Consider the following 27,617-nt stretch of genomic DNA (forward strand, 5'->3'; position numbering starts at 1 on the left):
ACTACCCTTCTACCCACTGGTCCTGCTTAGTCGGAATGATCGTTTACACCCTTGCTATCTTGCCTGCCTCTGTCCACTTCATCCATAACTGGATACAATCAGCTCCACAGACTTCATTTTAGGCACGCGAACCTAATTACCCACAGGCTATAGGCCAGATGCAGGACTGCCAGAGCTCCTGAACAAAATAAAAGCTTCTATTGTTAGAAGCAAAGGTTGCCAATTCAAATTTTCCTTTGAGCTTGATAGTAGCTGGTTAACAGCATGAACTCAAATATGTTATTAACCAACTGCATGTGTTAGGCAAATTATTAATGTTATTTTAAAACTTGTTTCCTTATAAGGATGAGTTGATGTCCCCAATACAGTAGTTAGAGGCGTTGGGTTGAATTTCCTATACCTCATAAAACCAGGTATGCTAGTACATGGATTCCACGAGACCCTTGTTGGAGCAGGGTGTGCTCATGTGGGGGTAGGCTGCTAGGTGCTGTTAGAAGAACATGCACAGTGCAGGCAGGTGAGGGTTTTAGCCTGCAGGAATATGAGTAGCACACGCTAAATGATGGCCCAGGTTCCTCTTCCATTGCTTGCCTGCCTCACCCAATTCTCCCAAGCACGGATGGGTCTGTGCTGCTGTTGTTTTGTTATAGGGTACTGCATGCCACAGCTTAACAGTGGCTGTTCATGTGTCATAGTCAAAAGAAGAAGAAGAACATGTTTTCCAGTGTTTCTTAATATTTCTGTTTGTTTCACTTTGTTTGTGAAACAGGATATTCACAAAGTGGCCTTGAACTCACTGTGTAGTTAAGGGTTGCTTCTGACTCCGCCTCCTGAGTGTTGAGATTAAGGATGTAGAATCATATCCATTTATAAAGATAAATATGTTCATAAAGAAAGAAAATGTACAAGAACCCCCATTTTTTAAAGTTTCATTCACTCACCCCCCCCCCTTTTTTTTTATTTGTCTGTTTGTTTATTGGAGAGCAAATCACATCTACCACAGTGGACAACTTGTGGGCATCGGTTTTCCTCCCACCATGTAGGTCCCAGAGATGGAACTCAAGTTGTGAGGCTTGGCAGTAAGTACCTGAACCCATTCAAGCCCCCTCAAATAAAATTTTAAGGAATAAGAAACCTAGCAAATATAGGTAAGTGCCAATAATTTAGCTATCATTTTTAACTTTTTTTAATTTGGAAGGGAGTTTATATTAACTCTTTAAACAGAAATAGCTTCATGTGATTCTTACTGAAATAAACTAACTGCTGCCACTATGAGAAGCAGCCACAGACTGCTCAAACTGTGTGTCAGAAGTATCACAAGAGGTGTTCCGTACTTAATAAAGAGATGCAGGAAAACAGTAAAAATTGTTACACAAGATTCTTACTCCTCAGTGGCTCCTTAACCGTGGTGGAAAGATTGTCCCTGTCTTAGAGAAGACAAAACTGCTCATAACTTAGCCATCTTATCCTACACATTCTTTTTAAATGCAAAGGAAAAGGTACTCTACATAAAAGCCCCTGCTCAAAAGTAAACCTGCACATAAAAGGATGATTTTGTGGAAGAATATACTCAAGCAGCAGTCCTGGATTACTGTCTTCATCCTCAGCCTCAGAGCCTCACCTTCTCGCTCACACCCCCAAAATATATGCAAAATAAGGGGCCTGTGATCGTCCTAAAAAGATGTATATTTCTGATTGCCTAAAACAGCAATCCCAAGGATACTCACATCATGACAGTTTTCAGGGCACTAGTCTAAAAGGACTAGAACTTCTGGGTTAGCTTTTAGATGCCCAAGTATTTTATCCTAAAATAGTACTGAACAGACAAGTCCAACATCAGGAATATGCTTAAGTGATGACCAAGACAGGTTAAAACGTCTGAAATGTAAAGACTCAATCTAGTTGTATTCTTAGCTTTTAAGAGTCTCAGAAAACACTGTGTTTGTCAAATCAACCAAGCCAGTGATGAGTTTTACTCCTGTTAAGAGCAGAGCAGAGAAGAGGCTGGACATAAGGGAACAGGAGTGGTCACTATAATGAGCTCTACCAGAATGTAAAAGGCTGTAAAGCAGATGGAGCCTTTAAAAACTGATGGATCATCTCACTACACAGTCTCACACCAGCTGGCCATGGGGAACTCCTTCCTTTCTTTCTTTGAGTACACTGTAGGTGTACTTAAAACACCAGAAGAGGGCATCAGATCCCATTACAGATGGTTGTGAGCCACCATGTGGTTGCTGGGAATTGAACTCAGGACCTCTGGAAGAGCAGTCAGTGCTCTTAACCACTGAGCCATCTCTCCAGCCCGGGGGAATTTATTTCTTGTTCAACTGAAAAGCAGATAAACGTATGTCATAGTTTCTGTCAACTTCACATAAACCCAACATAACTTGTAAGAAAGACTCTCACTTGAGGAACTGCCTCCATTGGATTAGCCTTTCGTCATTTTCTTGTTTGCTAAGTGATATTGTAAAGTCGAGTGAGCCCACTGTGGGCAGTGGCATCCTTGGGCAGGTAGGTATAAGTTATATAAGAAAGGTAGCTGAGCAAGCCAGAGGAAGCAAGCCAGTAAGTATCACTCCTTGGTGGTCTCTGCATCAGTTCCTGACTCCACGTTCCTGTCTTGAGTTATGGCCCTGACTTCCTTCAATGATGGCCTATAACACACAAAGTTAAACAAACTTCTTCCTCCCCAAGTTGCTTTTGATAGTGGTATTTATCACAGCCAACAGAAAGCATCAGTGCAGAAAATATATTTTGAGATGCATTCCAAAACAGGTAATTTAATTTCAAGACAAAAAAATTTTCCTGCTTTTAAAATCAATCTAAGTGTTGCTCTGGTAGAGGGCAGCACTCACATTTGTTCTTAATGCTCTCTTCAGTGTCTACAGAACCCTCCTTCATTCTCAGCAATCCAACTGCCAGGAGTTCACCATGTCTGTTCTCAGGACCCATGCCAGAGAGATCTTTGATTCCCATGGGAATCCCACTGCTAAAGTGGATCTCTACACAGCAAAAGGTCTCCTCTGAGCTGCAGTGCCCAGCGGTGCATCCACTGGCATCTACAAAGCCCTAGAACTCCAAGGCAATAAATGATGAGACCCGTGTCATGGGGAATGGTGTCTCAAAGGCTGTTGAGCACATCAATAACACTACTGCACCTGTTCTGGGCTCTAGTTAGCAAGAAACTGAATGTTGTGGAGCAAAAGAAGATTGACCAGCTAATGATCATATAGGCAGAGGCAGGTAGAACTCTGAGTTTGAGGTCTACAGAGTGAGTTATAGGATAGCTAGGGTTACACAGAAAAACTCTGTCTCAAAACCACCCCAAAGAAAGTGAGAGAGGGGAGCAGGGGGAGGTTGCTCGGGAGTCCTATGTCTCCTAGGCTGTATTGTAACATGAGAATTCTGAGTGCAGATGTTACTAACTCACAGAAAAGCTAAGCCGTAACTGACTGGCAGAGTGACAAGAAGAAAACTTTAAAGAGCCAAAAGTTGTATATCTCTACATCTCTTTCTGTCTCATTTGCTCAGTGACTCACTATCTTGGTCTATAGAGTGACAGAGCCTTGAACTGGAGTCTGGGCAACTTCATTTACTACACTGTACAAAGTTAAAGAAGTTCTCAGCTTCTCTCTGCTGCCTAATACATCCTGAACAATAAAATGGGGACAATAACACCTCCTGCCTTTCAAAACTAATGTGAGGACTACATGACAGTACCTGGTACTTAAGAAATTCTCAATAAACTACTCATCATACTCCACTTAAGCCCAATCTGTAAATGTGACTTCATTTTAATAGTCAACCAAAATCACTTTAGAATAATCTGGGAGTCTCAGTGAGGCACGGTGTAGATGAGTTTGGTCTGTGAGCATGTCTATGGCAGTTTTCTTAGTTACATTTAGACCTGTGATAAGACACTGCCTAGAGGTGAGAAGCACCTGGTCTGAGCTATTTTCCCTAGGAATGAAACCAAAACAGATCTATTACAAGACTGTGGCCAGGGTTCACCACAGTGTCAGAGTGACAGAAGGACAAGCATTATGTCTCATTGTCTCAGATCACACTCACACACACACACACACACAGACTCGTAACTTGGCCTCACGCTGCTTTGCTGAGGCTTTCCCTGGATTCAAAAAACCTACAACACTTAATTACATGATGCTTATTGATATGTCTCTTATCTCCAAAATAAAAGAAACAGAAGACCCTTCCATACAGTCTCTGTGCTCTCCTAGAACGGAAAAAACATTGGAGGATCAGCCACTAAATTTTTGTTAAATGAATAAATCATCAAAATTAATAAACACATGAAAATATTTAACCACTTTCACCTTGTATCTGACATTTTTACTATTGCACTGAAATTTCAATTTAACTAATAAGTCACATTAAAAAAACATAATTTTTTTCTCCTATCATATATACTAAAGTGATATACAGAACAGTATGTTAAAGAGCAGACCATCCAGCCAAATGTGGCAGCTCATGGCGATGATACCAGCACTCAGCAGGCTGAGGCATAAAGACAGATTTGAGTTCCAGGCCATCTTAGCTACAGAGTAAGACTCCCGTCTCAAATTAAAGCCAAACATGTCGACAGACAATGGCACTGTATTGCAGTAGAATGGGCACCTTCACACTTGTTTCTAATGACAACAAAGATGCAGGAAAGCTTTTGTTTAAAAAAGGCTTCTTCTATCTATTAGGAGGCCAAAGAATTCCATTTCACAAAACCTGCACATACTATGAGACCACACCTACACAACTCTGGGACAGGTACTTAACCGAGTGGTAATTACAGAGCAATACAAACAACTTGCCTATCCACCCTCTTCATGTCCACAGCAGCTTACGGTCTTGAATAGCAGCATCCCACATAACAAGGCCCTAACCTGCAGGGCTAGCATTTTCACTGTTAGCATTCATCATCATTCTCAATTCCAACGAGAGAGAAAACCCAAGCTCTACAGACACACACCACCTCCTAAAACACTGTAAATTAATTTCAAAGAAACATCATTTTATAATGCTTAGAAATGTCAAAGGAGAAAAGTCAATAGTCTATTAAATCAAAGTCACTTAGAAAATTTGAGATACTTGTTTTAAAATGAGACTAAAATTTTTACCATATAGATCACTTTAATAATCTTCCTACTAAATATTTGCTTGTAAATCATTAACACTGGATAGAGACACAGGCAGCTGTCATTCTTGATACAGTATACCATATAAAGAAGAGTCATGAAGGATGCTACTGCTCTAATATTCCAAGTAATTCAATAGTCCACAAGCTAACTAGAGTGAATGGTAATTTTACTTAGCTTAAGAAATGGCTATATTAGGAAAGTTTCCTCCTCTGTTACTTAAAATATGTAACTTAGATTATTATGGAATTACTTCAAAATAATGTATTGTGATTGGACATTAAAACCTGAGTTTAACTACAAGGATTTCTTAAAAGGCAGGCTGGGACTGGTGGTGTCTTGGACTTCCCTCCCTCTATCTGATGAGTTATGGAAGGACGAGCACTCACCGGTATGGATCTTCTCATGTCTCTGAAGCAGGTACTTCTGTATGAAACGCATGTCACATTGGCTACATTGAAACGGTTTTTCGCCTTAAAATAATTTGACATCCATATATTAGTTAATGAATAAAACAATACTTAAGTCATTATTTCTGAGGATAAATAAGTCTTAGAAGCCCAAATTTTGGAAAACTCTAAAACAGAAGATTTTTTTAAAAAACATTTTTCATTAACAGTTATAGTTTCTCTCAAAAATTTCCTCCAGGATTTAAAGTTTCACATTTTCACAATCACACAAAAAATAAAATTCCATTTATATCCTTTTAATAAGAAAACAAAACTTAAAAGATATACGAGCTAAAAAAGCACTCTCCAAATGTCTTGGTCTGCTTTAAATATCTCTTCTTCTGTATCTGAAGGCATGCGCATCCTGTTCTCTGTGGCTAATCGGCCCTCTGCCCTTTTACCGATTTTCTTCAGAGTTCAGAACTGTATAAACACCCTTGAGAGAAAACCCTGTCCTTGGAAACACTGTCTCTGCTGGAACCCAATTCATGTCCAGTGCTGTGGGTCTACCATGGGGAAGGAAGCCTGGCTTCCCTGCTGCACTGTTCCTTGGAGCCTTCCTCCTTCCCCCCACCACACCTTACAAGGGCAGTCAAGTCTCAAGTGCTTCCCCACCCATTGTGGCTGAGCCTTACAGAAATCACGCCCTCTGTTCCACAGACTGCAGCCACTCTCTCTGTACCCTGAGGCCTCCTTAAGGCTTCTTTCTCTCCTTCAGATTCTGGCCATCGCTCCATTTTCTAGTTCAACACATCTCCTCCACCCACCAGGTCATTTAACATTTCTAGCTTGTTTTTCTAAAGGTGTGTGATCAGTCTTTAGCTCTATTTTCAACAATCTCATGATTTTTAACTTCTACTTTTGTTAGCTATCATTTCTAATATCTGGTTTCCAAACACTGCCTGTGCTGGTCATATACGTAGCACAGAAGGTTGGCTGCAACAGGCTCTGAATCCATGTTTAAACTGTTTCTCTACTTGAAAAAGAGCTTTTAAGGCAAGGGAGTACCCAATGACGACTACTAAATGTATATATCTGTATTAATTAATTGTCTTCCCATTTAAAGTCTTTCTTGGTTTCCTCCCGATGGTCTGGCTACAGATTCTGATTGACAATGCCAAGCAAGCTATGGTCTTAAGATGGATGACATTTATACAAAGATGAAAATAACAATGATGATAATTTTAATAGGCACCGCCCATTTTAATTCAATACCTGTATGTATGAAGACATGTCTCTGTAGGTGATAGTTCGTTCTAAAGGCAGCATTGCAGTGCTCGCAAACATGAGATTTGGGGGTTTTCAAACCAAGTGATCCATCCTCATTTATTGTAAGGATCTAGTTTAAAAAAAAAAAAAAACCCCAAGTTTTAAAAATGTAAATACTACATAAGCAATGGTCACTAGAGATTATAATTTTTTTCAGAAATAATGAATATATTTGGAAATATCTGGAAAAGGATATTAGGACAGTGGCACCTTTAATGTAGGAAAGTACAATTTGACTTAGGTTGGGTAAAGTCTGTAGTGAAAACCTTGGAAGCATTCTGCCCCCTCCCTTGTAATGCTGATGGCTACCAGAGTCCCTTAGCATTTCCCTAAAGAGCTGCTAAAGCAGTTTGATTTTCAATTTCAAATTCTCATATATGCAGGGAGAAAAGTCAGGTACCAACCAATCAACGAGAAAGGCTAAAGCACAGAAAACCAATTTAACTTATTTTATGTGACTGTAAATAAATTGAGAAACTCTATCTACTTAAATGGAAAAAAACAACATGATTTGTTCAACTCAAAAAGGTTCAGAACCCAGTATATAATTTTTCAATATAAAAGGACATTATATATATCATCTCAATAGACAGATAGACAGTCAGTGTTTATCTATCTAGATATATAGTATCCTTTTGTGTGCATGTGTATGTACATATATCCACACATATATAAATATACTTTATTTGTATATGTTAAGAACCACTTCAAAAGGAGTCACCCCTTTGCTGTGATGGATGAGGAACTGAACAAATACAAGGTGTGCATATATTTTACAGACTGAAATATTTTTTAGTCTCATAAGAGTTTACTACTGTTATTTCTTATATTTTAAAAGAAAAATTAACTTTTCCAGTAATCAAACAGAATCTGGATTTTTGTCTCAGTCTAGGATCTATAAGAATACTGTAGAAATTTTATTGCTAAACATGTCCTAAAAATATTTGTCAGATAAATAAAGGTAGAAATGGGGAAGGAAGATGGGAGAAAAGAAACCAGTTCTTCTATCCCGAGTGTCTTGCAATTAAGAACGTTGTGAGTAAGGTCTGGACAGTTAGCAGTGTAAGCTCACCTTTAGCCTCATGAATTCTAACTTACCAACAACTTACTCGGCACCCAGCATTTTACCACCTCCTGTCAGATACCTTTTAACATTACCAAGAAAAGAGAAAAGATGACAAAAGCTGATGTTGAAGAAGCATAGAAAACTCTAAGAGGATGTCAGTTGTAGTGGAGATCAGGAGTCTGGGAGCAGGAGGATAGAGAGTCCAAGGGCAGCATGGGCTACACCACAAGAACTTGAAGCCAAGGAAAAGGAAAGCAGGATCAGATCAGAAGGCATCTAGCCAGAAAGTGGGAAACAACTTTGGAGGTGAAAAGCATGTAGAAGGTGAGCAGAGGATGGCGGCACACTAGCCCAGCACTCAAGAGGCAGAGGCAGCTGCATCTCTGTGCATCCAACCCCAGCCTAGTCTACACCGAGAGTTCCAGGATAGCCAGGGAGATGGGAGGCCCTGTCTCAACACTTCTCCTCACACACACAAAACAACAACAAAACGAGAGGGGGGGGGGAGGGAGGGAGGGAGGGAGGGAAGGAAGCAAGCAGAGACAACATAAGATCTACAGAGGATCATGGGAAGTGAGCCTATAAACCATAGCTTCTTCAACCTAAAAAAGACAAGTAGGGAAGGATAAATAGCTTTAATCTTTAGTGTATTTTTTTTACTTTAAATCCAGGAAGACAGTTCAGCCTATACTGAATGCAAATCAATGATAATTAGTATGCAAATTATACATGGTTTTTGGGTTCTGGGCAAATTGCCAACATGGTCAACAATGCTTCAAGTCTATGCACCCAAGACATAGAAGGGACACATTTGGCAGGAGAATGGAAGTGGGTGTCACAGCTTCCTGAACAGTCAGTGAGAATAAAAGTTTGATTTCTGGCCAGTCAAGTTTAAATTTTTTTTCACTTCCTCCAAGTCACATAATAATAATGCAAGTTAACACTGTACAGAAAGAAAATACACAAACCCTCTTAAAATAGAATTCAAACTATGCAAAACAAAACGATACTAAGTATTGTATATCTTAAGTAAGACATAATACCAGGCTTTCCTCTTTTCACATAGGTTGATTAAAAACAAGTGCCAAAAGCCAGGGCCTTGTGAGGCGCTGTAACTGCAAGGAAGGTTTGTCAGGCACAACTGAGGTGCGGATGTATCCCTGACTGTACAAAGCCCTTTAGGGACAGTTACTGTTTACTGCACTGGAAGTCATGCTGGCTTTACTCAGGTCTTCATAAAAGGTAGAATTATGTGGATAAGGCAGATTATACTTATGGGCAAACGTAAGATCCAGCGTATTTATAAGTTCAAGCAGAAATACCAAGTTCTTAGAAATTTTAATTTTCTTTTCCTCTGTTAGGCCAGTTTATGACAATATTTTTATTTACAGGACAAAGTAAAATCCATCTTGCCACACACAACCATCAGTGGATTTTCTAGTTTGCAATCTGTTTGAAATGCACCCACATGAACTTGCCTGTGTCATTCACTGCTAACTTCAATGTCCAAACTTGGAGACTGGGGCACAGTGGGAATTTTGCACCTATCACTGAGATAGCTAGCTGCCTGCTATCCATACCAAATAGCCCCCACAACTTACCACTTCATTCCTTAAACAAAAAGGCTTGCAAAAAACTGTACTTCTCCATCTTTTGGCCTTCAGATCCCCCATGGACTAGGTACCACAGAGAGGTGAGCATTCTAAGACAAATCTCAGGCATAACAGCCGCAGCATATTAATACTGGCCAAACTGTCTTCTTCAGCATTTGACTTATTCTTGTTTATATCCCTTAGGATTTTCTCAAATTATGATCCAATGGGTTTCACATTCTACTAAAATCATACATGATATTTTAATCTAACAGACTACGGATGTTATAATACCTTCCAACATTAACTGATACCAATATTTAAGCCACTCAAACCCACGAGAATTTAGAGAAGATTTAAAACAGTGGTTTCCAACTTGTGGGTCATGACCTCTTTGGGGGTCGAATGACCCTTTACAGGGGTCACATATCACATATCCTACATATCAGATATCTGCATTACAATTTATAACAGTAGCAAAATTAGTTATGAAATAGTGGTACAATAATTTTATTGTTGGGGTCACCACACGTGAGTACTAAAAGCATTAGGAAGGGTAAGAGCCACTGATTTAAAACCTCACCACTCAGTTATTGTCATAACTGAGGGTGGGAAAAGGGCTTTAAAGATTTTCTTCCTTCTCCAAAAGAACATAACCCCAGAGGCATAGCAAGGTCAGTTACTCACATGCACAATCTCTTCATTCTCTATGCTACATGTTACTTATTAGCAAATTTCATTTTTAAATGGCAAACAGTAGCAGAATATGAAACTCACTGTGTCAAAAGAACAGAACAGAACTCATATTCAGCATACTGGCCTTGAGGGTTTAAGAGATTTCTGTGTGAGTGCAGTGCATGTGCGCACTTGAATGTGCATATGCATGTGACCCTCACAGACACATAGAAGTCAAAGAACAACTTGCAGGTTTCAGTTTTCTCCTTCTAGACAGTCAGAATTGGTGGCAAGTGTCTTTACCCACTGAGCCATCTCAATAGCCTGTGACTGTTAGTTTTAGGAAGGACCTTAATTGTTTCCTGAATTTAAAGACATAGGTGATAGTTTCTAAAAGATGATTTTTCTCAACATCAGAACCTTGTTAAAGGTTCAGTTCTGTGGAAAACAATTTCCCCATAATATAGACATACTCTGGGAAAACCAGATTAGTGAAAAATTACAAGTATGTATTTTTCTAATTTTCTACTTTCTTCCTGTGTTCTCATTAGCATTATGTTTGATTTCTTATTGTCATCTCTAGTCTTCCAATCAATTCATCTTCAAAGGCAGTTCTTCCAAAAACCAAGGGAACATGGAGAAGAAAGTGTGACCAATACATATTTTTTCTCATTTAGCAATCATTCTGTCTTAATCTCAGCTGTCTTCTAGGGGCAATGATGCATGCTAAACTGCTGGGAGATAGCCATGGAGTTCACAATCTGTGTGAAAAAATGTTCATTCTTCAAGGGTCTGGCACCTTTCTGAACAATTACCTGTATTCATCTCCTAAAGGGCTCTAAGAACAATCCACTTCCTTTCTTTAGCTCTAGTCAAGAGATCGGGCACCTAAGTTCTTGGTTAAGTGAAAAGGAGAAATGCTGCAGAATGGAAGTAACTAAACCACACTGCTCTTTCTCACTGGAGTACTAAACAGTTGGAAAAGCCTAAAAACTGTTTATACTATTTGATTTTACACTACTTGATTACAACTAACAGAGCCTGGGAGGTGGAGTATCACCAGTGACAAATACACTGAGACTGTACTAGACTGACAGACATCACGGGCTTCCAACAACTTTAGCTTTCTGAGATAAAGAGACAAACGAAGTGATGCTGAGCAGCTCACAGACACAGCAATGTGACAGCCTGTCCCTAAGGAATGAGACAGTGAAGCAATCACAAGCAGTTGAAAGAACTCTTCCAAGTCTAATGCTCGTGTCTACACCGTGAGGAAAAATGAAGTCTTTTCATGGGGCTGTTTTACAAGATGTATGACTTTAAAGGGTCTATAACACCAGCACAAAGACACCAAAAAGTGATTTATAGTTAAATATATTATTTTGATTAAAATGAAATAATAATCTTTGGGCTGGGGGCATAGAGTTCAACAGTATAGAGCTTTTCTACCATGCATAAAGCTCAGGGGTTCTCTTATTCAAAGAGAAAATTTGGCATTTAAAAGAAACAAGTGTCTACAATTTCCTCTGTTTTCATCAGTAGATTGACTCAGTGACAAAGCACCCCTGCCTGCTTTAAGATGACAAAGGTTGGGAACTGCTCAGTGTCTGTAGCAGCTGATGCTGGCAGAGCAGTGTGGCGCTCACCACATGGCCAACAATGCAGCGCTCCTCACCGTGGCGGTGACATGGTCGATACGGCATGAGTCGCATCTGACACAGTAACAGCATACACTGAAGATGCTCATGGTGGGCAAAGACTAAGGTTTGGAAAAGGTCTGGGCAGAGAGTAGCCCTCCAAAGATAATGAATTCTAGTTCTCACACACATCTATTACATATTATCCCTAAACATTCCACTCTCTTGACAACTTTTCCCAAAATCTTACACGGTCTTAACATAAATTACACCTTGAACTTTGAGAAACTTAAAATTGAAAAAAAAAATCAACATATTGATTTATAAACTACAAATCCAAGATAAACTTGTTTATCTTCAATGAAAATGGCAGAATAAGTTACTTTAGTGAAATATCTAAATATGGCACTAACACGTATCTGAGGAGCTGTAACAAAACCCAGCTTTTACCTCAAAGTCTTAACATTTCTGACATAAAGAAACCACTCATCTGAAGAAGGTTAAAACTAGCCACACTTTTCTCTGTCCACTACAAGTAACACGTAAGAACCATTTGTGTGGGTTTTTGTTGTTGTTGCTGCTGTTCTAAGACAGGGTCTCTTCAGGACTACAGAGTTAAGAGCATTGACTGCTGTTCCACATGTCCTGAGTTCAATTCCCAGCAACCACTGTAATGGGATCTGATGCCCTCTTCTTGTGTCTGAAGACAGCTACAGTATATTCCTGTAAATAAAATAAATAATTCTCTTTTTAAAAAATGACAGGGTCTCTCTGCACAACTCTGGTTGTTCTGGAACTTACTATGTAGACCAGGTTGGCTTTGACAAACAAAAGATTCACCTGTCTCTGCCTCCCAAGTACTGGGATTAGAGGAATACATCACCACACCTACTGGGAAAATTTTTAACAAATTTTAAAGTAACTATTTTGTCATTTTCATTTGTGTCTGCTCTGTACTTCATTCTTCTAAGAATTTGCTGAAAGGATTGCCCTAAAATGCTTTTTTACATATATTGTACTTAGAAGAGGTTGTTTCTCATCTGGCCACTACAATGATTGAGACAAAATACCTTAGCGATGCTTGGAGAAATTTTCAAAGAACTGACTTAGATAAGATTTCAATAATCCTCTACTGGACAGTAATCATCTAGACTTCAGTGAGAATCTCAGAAAGCTGGGGCTGATGAGTTAAGTGGTTAAAAGCATGCAGCATTCTTGCAGGGCTGAGGTCTGATTGCCAGTACCCATGTGGAGCAGCTTACTAGCAACTTAGCAACTATAACTCCAGCTGCAGGGAATCCAATACCCTTTTCTGTTCCTCAAGGGCACCAGCATTCATATGCAAACACACACATGATTAAAAAATAATAAAAACAGGTGCTGAAAAGATGGCTCAGTAGTTAAAGAGTGCTTGTTCTTGCAAAGAACCTGTGTCTGGTTCCCAGCACCACATTCAGTTTCAGGTAATTTTTCCTCAGACACCAGGTTTGCACTTGATTCACATATATATATATACCTAATAAATCTTTTTTTTTTTAAAGGAAACAAATAAATCCTTTAAAAAAACAGAATTAACCTACAGAATAGCACTAGCAAAATAGGGCAATAAAATATCTAGAAAAATAATAATTGAGCACACATTATGAATAGAGGGTCTGAAGAGATGGCTCAGGTTAGGAGCATTTGCTGCTCTTCCAGAGCACCCAAGTTCAGTTGTGAATGCTCACAAAGCAGCTCACAGCCACCTGTCACTCCTGTTCTAAGGGATCTAAAGTCTCTTCTGGTGGAGACAGACACTAGGCATGCATGTAGCATATACAAAATACACATACAATAAAAATAATTAAGTAAATGAATCCTAAAATCTTAAAACAGATTTCTCACATGTAAGCAGGGAGTACAAAGTAGCACAATTAACCATCGCTACAATTTTAGAAGTTAATTTTTCATAAACCCCAAATCTAAAGGGCAATAACAATAAAAACATTATATTAGTCATTGAGAAAAACAGTAAGACAAAACAACAACAACAATAACAAAAAAAGTGTGTGTTGGGGTGGGAGGGGGATTTTCATAAAATGTAAAAAATAAGATGTCAGACAAATGAGAAAGATGAATTTAGTATGACCCAAAATGCAAATTCCAACTCCAGTGTGATTCTCGTAGTCAAGCCTGACCCTCCAGGCTCTCAAGAGTCCAGCAGCCCCAGTCACATCCACTCAGTCAGGACAGGAAGGGCACAATGATTCTGGAAACCAAGAGTATGCCCCTTGATTTCATAAACAGACAGCATTGATAAATATATAGCATTGGCTTAAAAAGGAGATAAAAAGAATACAACACAGCAATGTTCAGCAAAACCATCATTAATTATAACATGATTCTTCCAAAGTAATTTATTATACAGTTAATAAAAATTCTTAAAAACTTTACAGAGTTGGGGATATGGCTCAATGATATAATGCTTGTCTAGGGGGTGTGTGTGTATGATCTCTAGCACTATGAAAGCAAAACTACTATTGTTAACTCTAAGTATGAAAGTGAGTTATATACACTTTACAAGTTGAAAAATCAGGAAATTACATTCATACAAATCTACTAAATTTTATAGACAGGAAATGTGGCAGAGAATCAAAAATAAAACCCAATTATTGTATATAATAAAATACCATAGGCACATGTTCTGTACCCCTAAGACAGTAGCAAGGGGTATTGTTAACAATGAAAAATAGGAGAACAGGAGGATGTTCTAGTCTGCTGAAACATTAGCTGTCTGCTCTTGGTGCTATTCCAGCAAGTATGCAAGATAGGTAACAATCATGACTTTAAATAAAAACTACAGTAAGTAGCCATCAAACAGGCCCTGGCACTTAATCAGCAGGATAGTTCATGCCTATAATCCTAGCAATCAGGAGACAGAGGTAGGAAGGTTTCAAGTTCAAAACCAGCCTAACTAGATCATCGCAAGACCCTGTCACAAGGTGGAGTGGGTTGTCATATATAACCTATTTAAAGGGGGAACTGAAGAAGAGCTCAGACTGCAAAGCAACTGCCTAGCATGTGTAAAACCCTTTATTCAGTATACAGTACTGTATAAAACTATGCATGGTGGTACAATCCCGTTTAATCCTAGCAATTTAAGAGGTAGGCACTAGGCAGCAGAATCAAAAGCACAAAGCCATCCTTGGCTATATCTTAAGTTCAAGGCTAGTTTTGGCTGAGAACTTGCTAATAAAGGATGAGGGAAGGGATAGCTTCTTTACTACATACGGTAAAACATGGAAATGACTATGAAGATGAACTACCAATGCTATACACTGCACAATACCACGGAGATGCCATTGCAGGAAAAACACAAGAGGACAACAACCCTAACAGCATCAATCAAGTGTTCATTTAGCCTCCCCTTCAGGTTCTTGATACAGCTGTGATAAGATGAGGTCTCTGCCCTTGGGGAACACACAGTCTATTAAAGATGTCTCTGATGAACACTGTAAACTTTCATGAGACATTAACACTTGTATTAAAATATTAACAATAAACAAGGATCCTACATATCTTGTTAGTTTATAAACTCAAGGGAGACATGGAAAGACAAAAGTTCATTTTTAGGAAAAAAGAAGAGGGGAATACAGATGAGGGAGGGAAGGAAGGAAAAAAACAGAAGAGGAATGGGGGGGGGGTTGAAAGCCATAGCCCACCACATCCACACAGGTCTGCAACTCTCTCCTCTACTCCCTCCTACAGAAGCTGGTAGCACACCAACTACTAACCCACATCTGGAATAAGATACAAATAGGTTCCTGCCCACAGGATAAACCAACAGTGAAAATGAAAAGGTTAGTAAGCACCCCTTAACATATTATCTTACTTTTGCAGGAGAGCGTTGTTTCCGCTTCTTCTTTTTCTGCAAGTCTACTGGCTCTCTGACTTGTTTTTTGTCTCTCATCAGTTGCTCAGATACATCAGTAAAAGTAATTTCCTGCTTTACACTTATCTGTTTAAAAAAAACAAAGCTGATTTTAGAAATGCATAAAGTCCAATGTGCATTCTGCAGAAGTACAACTAAGAATCTGAGGGGTATTTTTTGGGGTGCTAGGACAGCGCCCGCAGGACAAACAGAATTAAGCCTGAGGATGGACTCCAAGTAGGTTCTGCATATTCATTCTGTACTTCTTAAATTGTTTGAAATTAGCTAAAAGGCTTTGACTGGGTGTTAAGTCCTTGTCATCTGTTCTTTCTCCCTACACATGGAAACCAAATCAAACCAACCAGGATAAATCCCATTGTGATGAGGGATGAAAAAAAAAAAAAAATCAAAGCATGAGACAGCCAGCCAACAATACCGAGAGAACTGTTCAGGAACAAGGGGGGTGGGGTCAGAGTTGAAATGGCATGGTAACATATCCCTGTACTTCCAATACTTGGGAGGCTAAAGGCAGGGGAGGGGATCATGAGGTTGAAGCCAGCACAGAACATATACCAAAATCTTGTCTTAAAGTCAGTAAAAAAAAAAAAAAAAAAAAAAAAAGAAGACACTTGTGTTTACCCTTCCATGAGTAACTACAGCCAGGAAGCCAGGAAGCTAGGAGGAAATGAATCTTACAGTCACCTAACACTAATTTACTTTCACTGGTTTTCACGTGCACGGTGCTTGTGACAAGTATGTCTCCCAACGGAATTTCCTCCATGGCCTTTGACTCTGCTCTATAGGGGCACTTCTACTTTCAAGTACAAACATCCTGTTTGTTTGTTCCCCTCTGTTCCCTCTGTTCCCCTCTGACATTAGAGCCTGCCCCTTTCTCATGTGCTAGTTTATCACTGGCCAAGAAACCTGTAAGGCTAGATTAGCTGATACTCTAGTTTTCTTAGGTTGAGAATATTCATACACAGGGGAAAACTGTAACAGGCACTTAGAAAAGCCCTGACTCTTTACCTGGGCTTTAAGGTAATAAATTCAGGATAAAAGCCTGGCTTCTCTACTTTGGTTCTATGTTTGTCTCCTTTACTTTGGGTTGCCGTCTTCCCTATCCAGGAGTGTCTATATAATCTATCTCATCTCCTGAATGGTTGATGGCATAGTTAAGTCACTGTCCTCGCCTTTCTTCTTGAGTCACCTGGAATACCCAGAACAGCATATCCTCACAAGACAGTTCCCTGGAGCAGAAGTGTCCTATTCTGACAAACACCCCCTGTAAGCAAGAGACTTTTTAGATGAACTAGAGCTGAAACAACAGTCCACCAACCACATGACAGGACTGCTCACTCACAACTGTTAACTGCCTCCTCCGACCATCTCCACAAACACCCCAATTCCTTTAAACCTAAACCTCTTTGCAGTGCTCTAAAAACAAGGCTTAGCTCACTGGACCTCTGCACAGTTCTCTTCGTTGTATTCACACTGAATAAACCTCCTCTGCTTTCTGCTTTACACACACACAGGAGAAAGTCTTTTGTAACCACCCACCTCAAAATTGTACTCTTATCTTTTGCTGAAGATACATAATGTTTTCAGAGTGACTCTCTCTCTCTCTCTCTGTGTGTGTGTGTGTGTGTGTGTGTGTGTTGCGTATCAAGTAAACAAAGTACCATAAAAACCATTAGTAGGCAGATGAGAAACAAAAGCAGAGTATATGAAACTGAGAAACTGTTGAGGTAGAGAAAAAAGATCAGTGATGTCTTAGAAAGTATGTTTATAAGACCTAAGAGCATGCAGTGAGGCAATGACATCAGTCTCACTGCCACAAAGCATGATGGGACTAATTCTAAGGATGGAAGCACAAGGGTTTGGTTCCAACAAAAGTCAATGCAGTATTAGAAACTATATCTAGACATTTTGATGTCTTTTATTTTTGGATCAAGAAAACCAAAAAAAAAAAAAAACTGATTATTATCAAATCAAATAATAGAAATGTTTTCAATTTATGCTCCTTTTTTTCTTTTTCCCTTTTCTATGCTCAACATTTCCTAGTCTTTCCAACAAATCATTACCAAATATATAATTATAAAGTTGTATAAGGTTTTACTCAAAACATAAAGCTTACTATACAATAATTAGAGAAACAGAGTCTAGGAGATATGGTATCATCAACATTGTTATCTTGTCTTCAAATCTGGGTTCCGAAGCTGCTCATCTTTAAAACACCAAGGTTCTAAGGTTACTAATGATACAGTTAATTATCATTAGACTGAGGATGCTCAGGCAACCTCCTCACTGCAAACTTTTAAACTTTTCATTAAAATGAATTTAAAAATTCTAAAATAAACCACCTAAAAAACCACAAGGTGTTAATGATTTAAGTCCTGACAAGAACAACATGCCTCTAACTGCCTATCATGCCAGTCAAACACTGGGCCCCAAGGAATTGCGTTTCCCTAGGGAGGGGATGGTCAAAGCCCAAAGTGTCAGCCAGGAAAGAAACTGTCCTGGGAATGGATTTCACACAGATTTCAACAAATTAACAGGCCACCTCAGGACAGACAAAAGCACAAGCAAAGACAGTCAAATGCCAGGCAGGGGTATACCCTGACTAGTTACGAAGTTACACTCTTGCTCTGTATTTAAACCTAAGTCTCAGGTCAAAATCCTAACCATGGGCTCACAGTCACCAGCCCTTGCTCGAATCCTCTCCTCAGTGTGAGGACACAAGTCCGCCTTTCCTTCCTGTGCTCATCACCATTGCTTCTGTCAGCTGGTATGCTGTGGACAGGAGACTGGAGCTCATTTCTTAGGGACACTGAGGCTGAGGCTTGCTTGTGCCCCTGAAACAACAGTTAGCACAACTACATTTTTAAGACACTACAAAACATACGATATCAAAGATTCAGAGCATCTCACAGATTCAGCAGGAAAACAGATGGCAGCTAAAAACTCAGGAGTAGAAGGCTTTAACCTCAGTGAGCCAGAGATCTCAGACAGACAGGCAGACAGGCAGGCAGACAGACAGAATGAGGAAATGGAAGCAATGGTGAATTTCTGAACCAAAAATCTTAGAAATCACACATCAACAAGCAAATGGTTACCTGACTAATAATTGTTACAGACTTTAGCATAAGATGGTTATCTTGGTGCTAGAAGGTGGCACAGAATGGTAAATCACCCCTCAGCATTGAGGTACCCTGAAACAACCACATATTGAGGCTGGGCACACAGCAAATAGAGGTAAGAAAGATAAGGCAGCTGTGGAATTGCTCCAATTGCACAGGGGCTCCAAAAGGCAATTCTGACACCTTGTTGTTGTTATTTATAAATTGATGGAGACACAGACACACCGCACGCACGCACACAACTATATCCCAGCTTTGTGGATCAGATGCAGAAGGATCTCTGTAAGTTCCAAGGACTAAACAGAGATCATGTCTCAAAAACAATACCAAAACAAAGTTAATAGAGTTTAACAGAGTTAAGACGTAAGTTCTACAGTTTGCTTACACAAACATGGAGAGTGATCATATTAATACTATCTTTCAAATATAAGGCACACATGTAACATAGAAGGAGTACAAACCCCGGCAGACAGTAAATTACAGTTTTGGAATATACCAAAACATTTGCTACTATAATGGAATACTGTAACTACGAAAGTCTCAAGTACACAGCCCATCCAAACACTACACTCAGCTAACCCCTCCTCACTTCAACCTTTCATAAAAGGTTTTTACAAAAAGAATGAGATGGGGCAAAGAGATTGTTTAGTGGGATAAAATCAGGGCTGAACAAGCCTGGAGAAAGGGGTTCAATTCCTGGAATGCACGCACAGAAAGGTGAGGGAGAAAACCAATTTCACTAAGTTGTTCCCTAATCTCTGCTCACATACGTACATCATATACACAGAGATAATAATACAAATGGCAAATTTTTTCAAAGATGATGGAAAATTCAAACAAAGAGAGTGTGAAAAGAGTCTCAGCCTTCCCTGGTCCCAGCAAGACTACAATAGTAATCTATGCAAACAAGAAAACTATATAGATGTGGCAAATACATTCATTAAGTCATCCTGCCCTTTTCCTTGAGAAAGCGCGCGCGCGCACACACACACACACACACACACACACACACTTTTTTGTCATCAGGTTTCTCTGTATAGCCTTGGCTATCCCGAACTCACTGTGTAGACCAGGCTGCCTTCAAATCCAGAGATATGCCTGCCTCTTCCTCCTGAGTGCTGAGATTAAAGGCATGTACCACCACCGTCTGACAGAGGTTTTGATTTTTAAAGAAACTTATATACAAGAAATCATGAACTCTACAATGATCGATGTTTTTTAAAGTTAAATTTTATGTTATTTGTGTGAACATATGTGTATCTGCATATGTGAGTGCATAATGAAGTTTTAAGACCCAGGGTCTTCCAAAGCTCAAGTTAGAGGAAACTCCAAGCATCCTGAATGCTGGTCCTCTGCAAGAGCAGCAAGTATTCTTAACTGCTGATCTCCAGCTCCAACAACCTTGACTTTTTTTACCCTCCTATCTCTACCCTCTGAGGCGGCTCCATGTCTGGCACATGTGATGCTGGAAATGGGCATTCCACATACTCGGAAGCGCTCTACCAACTAAGCCAACTCCTCAGTTTAAGAACTCTTGTTGAAAAAAAAATCACTTTCATGGTGTTAATCTTCACAAAAACTAAACTATAATATAAATAAAAGCAGGTGTCAAGAAATGGTTAAACATCTAAAGAGACTAGGTAGCCAGGTTTTAGAAAATCATAATAGAATCTAAAAAACAGTATGTAAAATACATCGACATTTTGTTGTGGTAGTTGTTTTGTTTTGTTTTAGTTTATTTAAGAGTTTCTTTGTGTAATCTCAGCTGTCCTGAAACTCGCTCTGTAGACCAGGCTGGCCTCAAACTCAAGAGATCTGCCTGCCTCTGCTTCCCCAGTGTTGTGATTAAAAGCATATACCACCACTACCCAGCTTAAATGTTTTAAATTAAAAAAAAAAAAAGAACACAAGGCAAAATAAAATCCCAGGTGTCTCCTTGTCAGGTGACATTAACCTTACCACCTAGTCCCACCCAGCACCCTCGTGGTAACCTAAGAGCCTGCATTTCAATGTAGCTTCTATCTAGAAATAGCAGTATGACTCCCAAACCATTAACCAAACTCAAATATTTCACCACCAAAACTCTAAACCCTCTGCTCTTGTCCTGGTCCCAAGCCCCACAAAGAGCACTGTGCAGGCCCACTCCTTGCTCTCCCGTTTGCTTCTTTTTATTCTTGCATACTTGGACATAAAGCGCCTTAGTACTTTTTAAAAACCCTTCATTCTCAAGCCTGAAATCTAAATCAAGCTCCGAGTCTAGAATGACCTTAAAGATTCCATATATACAGAAAATATTCTTAGTTATAATTCCTTATATTCTGTACTCATCTCGCAGCTACTAAGTACCTGTTTGGTACTAAATTCAGTAAAGCTAAAAGAATAAAACAAAACCTACTGGGCTCTATGTAAAGAACACATTTTAAATATGAGGTCCCCTTTTCCTGGGTCTTTAAAGGTATTAAATAGCATGGATCTCAAGGGAAAAACTCACACTTTGAGAGACAGCACATGTCATTCTCTAACCAAATGAATGGATGGTACAGAGGAAAACAGCAAAGGCAGAATCAGAAAAAAAAATGACAACCTGACAGGTTTCATGGATGAAACAAGAGAATTAATTAGATGTTCATTCCAAACTTGCCTCCCTCCCCAGCTTTCTTTTCCCAGACCTAATAACGTTATTAATGTAATACACATACATATCACCTGACATTGTAATAAGGTCTACAAATTCTCGCTTCTTCTCCTCTCCCTCTCTCCAGAAGGAAGACAGCCAGCCAACTCCTTGACAGCATTTTGGCCCCATCTTTCTCATCCCAACACCCCACACGCTAATCTAGCTACATCACCAACTCTGTTAACTTAGGACATCATCACATTATGAGCGTCTACAAATACATTAATATAAACTGGTTCTCTAGTGAGAAACAAGGTAACACTGCCCTCCTGCCAACTCATCAATGACTAGCTCTTACTCTCAGCTTCCATAATTTTATCTTCTAGCAAACACATCTGGGCTTATTCATCTTTCCACTTCTGGAGAGCCATATTCTCGACAACTTTCAATTTGGATTTTTGAATTTTCATTCATTGTCTCCCTTTAAGTCTGCTTATGAGTCCTCCGCATCCATCACCAAGGCTCTGCTGCCTCACCACCTCCCTACAATACCATCCCCTGCTCTATCACAGGTCCCTTCCTCCTCATAAAAACACAATACAGTGTCTAAATGTTTCTAATTAATATCCTTCTTAAAGCCAAAGAGTTTAAGACTCCATAGTTGGAATATGCAGACAAATAACTGACTCCAAATTTTAAGAAGTGGTTATGCTGGGAGTCAACATAGTACACGTAGGATAGCTGTGTACATACACACTATGTAGCAGGATCCTGTCCCAAAACACTGAGAAAAAACCTGATGGTCACAAGTATAATAAGCATTAAGTGTAAAAATAAAAATGCAACACAATTACCTATAATGCAAATAGACTAAGCTAAAGAAAGAATGCCAGCAGTATTTGGGATATTTATGGAATATAGGAAAGGAGAAAACTAAGGCAGGGGATACAAAGAGGGAGGGGGGAGGAGCACAGAAGGACCGGAAAACTGCCGTGATTAACTCTGGACACCTTTGACAGAACTAGATATAACCAGCCAACAGGAAGATTTCAAAATCTAAGCTCCCAAAGCAACAGAATGGTGTGGGAGGGAAGCCGATGGGCAGGTATTTGTTTATGAAGCTCACCCTCTCCTCTTCCTGACCCATGATCACATGCACACTTTGTCAGCTGAAGTGAGCAGTCATGATGACTGTGAGGAGCTGAGGAATCCCCAGTTTGTATCCTGGCCTACTTCCCAAGTGTACTTATTATTAGAAATTTAATGATGTTGCAATATCAGCATTTTATAGTTAACCATACACAAAATGAACAGTGAGTAAGTCAAGTTATCCTAACAAAGAAATGTCGATTACTGCTCGCTGGAATTCTACTCTTCTAATTCCGTCACACAACTTAAGTTCTCTCCTTTGCCTTGTAATAACTGCTTCGAAGTGGTTCAATAATAAACTTCTGGTAAGTGTTACATCAATGATGCTTCAGTGTGGGAGTCTCCTGAAGGGCCCTGACACCCTCCATGTCACGTTTCTTGATCAAACAGCTGTCACAACACCTTAACAAGTGACAGTATCAGAGACTGAACGCATCAGTTAAGTATGAGAATCCAAGCATTTTATATTGATCTAGACAATGAAGAGAGCTACAAAAATGCACAACTCAGTTTCATTTTATGAAAGAGTGCTTACTTCCTGAAGGGTAGTAGCATCGAACTCTGAATTCAAGGATAACCACTCAGTCTACAGGTGAGTTAGTTCTAGGACAGCCAAAACTACACAGAGAAACCCTGTCTTGAAGGGCTGGCGGGTGGTCCCAGCACTGTGTATCAGGTGACTCACAACCACCTCCAGTTCCAGAGGATCAAATGTTCTCTGGCCTCCAAGGGCACCTATATGCACATGATACACAGAATTTCACAGGTGTACACATACACCTATAAATAAAAATAACAAATAGATCTTTAAAACAAAATAAGGCTAGGCATGGTAAGCCATCAATCCCAGCACTTGGGAGTCAGAGGCAGGTAGATTTCTTTGAGTTCAAAGCCAGCCTGGTCTACCGAGCAAGTTCTAGGCCAACCAAGGCTATACTGAAAAACCTGTCTCAAAAAACTAAACCAAAACCAAAATAACAACAAAAGGTTGGAACTGAAAAATGGTTTGGTGGCTGAAGCACATTCTGCTCTTGCAAAAGACCTGTTTAGTTTGATTCCCAACATCCACACAGTGGCTCAAACTGACTGTAACTCCTGTTCCAACGCTTCTGACCTCCACAGGTACTAGACACACACTTGGTACAAAGGCATCTTACTACTTACAATACTTTTGTCATACATTAAGATGAAACTTTAAATTATTGCACTTTAATTTTTTCTGATAGAGTTAAAACTAATACAATTAACTGCAAAAGCTCTTGCAAGTCCTCAATTTTTTTAAGAGTGTGAAGAGTTCCAACAGAATGACAACTGACTTACACACACTTCAATCTTCTCTTTCTCCTCCTTCATCTAATCTTTGTAGAAATGCTTGTCCCATCAAGATAGAGGCACATGTACAGAGGCTGTGCATACATGAGGGTGAGCAGACATACCAGTACTTCCTGGTTCCACCAGCTGAGACCTCAAGAGGGAATGACACTCACTACATCTAGCATCCAGAAATTAGTTTCTATTAATCAATATACAATAGACCAATGACTACTTAGCTGATTCCACATCTAGGACAAGAAAAACAGTGCCAGAAGTTCAAGTGCTTAAAGAAGGGATTAGAAATATGTCAAAAGGAGCCAAATGAAAGAATTCCTAAAGGCCCAAACTGGAACAATATGAGCAAGCAAATAAGCAATGGCTGTAGTGGATTTAACCCTATGGAATAAATATCCATACTGAAATGAAAACAACAACAAAGAACATTCATTCCCTTTAACAATGGGGGAACCTGGCAAACACCATCTTAAATGAAGTTAAAGGCCACATGTCCCCTGTAGGATGATCTGAGTGCAGTACAAGATCATATCTGTGGCACTGTCAGAAATGCAGAGCGCTGGGCTCCCCGAACCAGGTACATCGGGGCACTAAGGATAGTGTGAGTTGGAGTGGTGAGTAGGGGTACAATAGTCTGTCTCTAGTCTGTAATAGAATTGCATTTATACAGTAAGGTTAAATTTTAACCTCATTGGAAAACAAAACTAAGGCCCCCAAAAAAGATTTAACTTAATGCTTAAATCTGTACTGATTAAAAGAAAATGTAAGAACTTAAATCCAAATCCTCTATATCCAGGAACAGAAAGGACCCAAACACCTATGTTCTGTGCACTATTTCCTATGCTCATGCCACCAGTAAATTCAGTGAGGCCTTTCACCCCAGTGCTGCACAATCTCTAAACTAGGATTACCGAGATCTCTGGTGTGCTCAGAAAATCACACTAGCGGTTCCTGCCTGCACAGGCCTGCACATATCTGGGCCTCTTGGTGTTCACTCACAAAGGAGGATTTATCACTAGTTGTTGGGGAAGGGAAGTGTCCTTTTCTTCAGTGACACAACCACCAATTAGCCATCCTTTACCTGTGCTGTGTAAACAATCCTGACTAAATTGATAGGCTCTCCACACACTACTCACAGGGGGAAAAAGCAATAGGTGATAGCAATCTACAAGTCCTGATGCTATTCATTAGTTTAGTACTTCCTCAGCTGTCCATTAGAGCAATAACAGTACCCATTTCTATTAAAAAAAAAAATAAAGAAAGAAATCGAGTAATATTACAAAAAGAATATTCGGAAAAGCCTAAGCACCAAATAAATGTATCTGTCATTAATCACTACCACACATGTGGGAGTGTGGCTTCTCAGATATGCAGAGGGTTACTAACTACTACAAAAGCCCCACTTATACAATGTGCTTTCTAAAGTTTGATACAGCTAAGAGCTCATGAATCTTTTATTCAAAATCCTCCTTCCAGGGCTAGAGAAATGGCTCAGGTTAGGGCCCACACTCTTCCAGAGAACCAGGATTCAATACCTAGCACCCACATGGCAGTTCCCGACTATCTGTAAGTCCAGTTCCAGGGGGAGGACAGGGTGTCCAAAACCCTCTCGGACTTTTGTAGATACAAGGCACACATGGTACACAGACATGCATGCAGGTAAAATAGACATATGTACATTAGAATAAAAGCAAAAGATTATCCTCCAATTTCCTGCCTCTCAATAGAATAACCACGCCCAAGGCTGGCAAGGCAGTTGGGCAGGTGGAATACTTGCCGCACAATCATGAGGGCTTGAGTTTGGCTGGAGAATCCACACACGGACAAAAGGAGAGGACAGATAGCACAAGGTTGTGCAATGGCACTCCCCATATAGACTTGACTTTTCCATGTATTGATTTACTTTTCTTCTCTAGCCTACAAGGACACTTGTCACTTTTTAGGGATCATAAGTAAACCCAGAGACATATTTTAAAATTCTTCTGCTACACCATTTATAAAGATATTAGGTTGGAATTTTCAAATGCCACTACAAAACTTGATTTCATTGGAATTTTTTTTGTAAATTATAATTTAACCAATATTATTTCCAAAGCCTAAAGAAACCATACCAAAAAAAAAATATATATCCATGCAACATTACAGTATTATTAATGATAATAAAAAGTACAAAATCTATTATTCAATAATAAACTAGTTATTAGTAATTAAAATAGTTATTAGTAATATCACATTTGATTAACATAAATGGTAGAGAAACATTCATTATAAAGGTTAAATGGCAAATCGAAATAAATATAAAAAGATGTCTTAAAACTTCATGCAAATATATGAACATGTTTGGGTCAAACTTTGTCCAAACATAAATACCTACACAAGAAAGCAACAACAACAAAATAATACTAAAATGCTACCAACGTAATAGTGGTTAATTAATAATGGTTATTCTAGGGTAGGGAAGTTACAGCCATTTTTTTCTTTATGGTTTAGAACCTCCAGTATTCTCTCAGTAAATGTGTAGTACTTTATTATCCTAAAACAACACCAAGTCGTATCTAGTTCAACTTTGTCATTGTTAAAAGGAAAGATGTCCGAGGAATGGTAGGTACCACAGGGCTACAAGCCTCATACTTGGGACTGGAAACTGTAGCCAGGACTGAGAATAACCTACTAAACGCAAGAGATAGATGACTTCATAAGCAACAAACAAAAACAGAGCACACAGTATAATTGGTTCTATTAGTATCAAAATCAGGCCATGATAAAAGCATCAAGGTAACAGGAACTGGATAGGGAGACCATGTCTAAGGGTCACTAATGACACTCTATGCATGTGGGAGTAACCGTTGACTACATTTATGAACTTGACAATTTATCCAATTTTCTTTATGAATGTTCTAATAAATAGACATACATGTACAGAAAGAGCCTACATACATGCTATAGATACATGCACAAGCATTCCTTTTTATCATTATGTCACTCAAACAGACCTAGCAAAAACATAAATATCAAGTAAATAACAGCATGCCATTTAATCACTAAAAAAACAAAGCAGTTTCATATGTGGTGGCATGAAAATCAATACAAAGTATCATTAAATAAACACAATTTCAAAAGTGACAATGAAATTATCATTTAGATGATATGTCTTTAAAGCATACTATGTAGAAATAAATATACCAATGTTGTTTACAACTTAAAATTTTCTAGAATATCAATATTACTAATCTCTTTGGGATCAGAATAGGCAAAAGACAGAAATAAGGAATCTCCACCCATCCATCCAGACACACTAGTATATGTGTGTTTCTGGAGACCATCCTACATAAGTACTCTATAACTGAGCTCTACACAAGTCTAAAGAACACTTACCTCTTATGTGTGCAATTGTTCTCATCACAGTATTTTAGCTTTAGCAGTAACTATGCCGTCATATTAGAATAAGTACCTGTAACCCAGGTGAGCTGTAAATTCTTATAAAACCATCTAAAGAAAAGCTTCCTATTAATAATCTTTATTCACCTATGGGGGGGGGGGGTAAAAGGATGGTGAGTTGGGTCAGATTAGTTTAAGACCAGAAGAAAATAGTTAAAAGCACACGGTGTTAGGCTTGCTTCCTAAAACAATCAAC

At 39.2% G+C, this 27,617-nt stretch overlaps 1 protein-coding gene across 7 annotated transcripts in view; it reads right to left on the reverse strand.

Moving 5' to 3' along the window:
- The window catches only part of ZNF148 (zinc finger protein 148), a 102,107-nt gene that overhangs the window by 15,551 nt on the left and 58,939 nt on the right, over positions 1-27,617 (reverse strand). For all 7 annotated transcript variants that reach the window (XM_080919129.1, XM_080919128.1, XM_080919134.1 and 4 more), the window contains 3 exons: positions 15,713-15,838; positions 6,818-6,941; positions 5,543-5,626 (listed from right to left, as the gene is read on the reverse strand). In XM_080919129.1, the coding sequence (XP_080775255.1) occupies positions 5,543-5,626; positions 6,818-6,941; positions 15,713-15,838 (334 nt within the window). The remainder of the gene's footprint in view (positions 1-5,542; positions 5,627-6,817; positions 6,942-15,712; positions 15,839-27,617) is intronic.

The sequence above is a fragment of the Micromys minutus genome (genome assembly GCF_963924665.1).
Source record: "Micromys minutus genome assembly, chromosome: 7".
In the NCBI taxonomy this organism is placed as follows: Eukaryota; Metazoa; Chordata; class Mammalia; order Rodentia; family Muridae; genus Micromys; species Micromys minutus.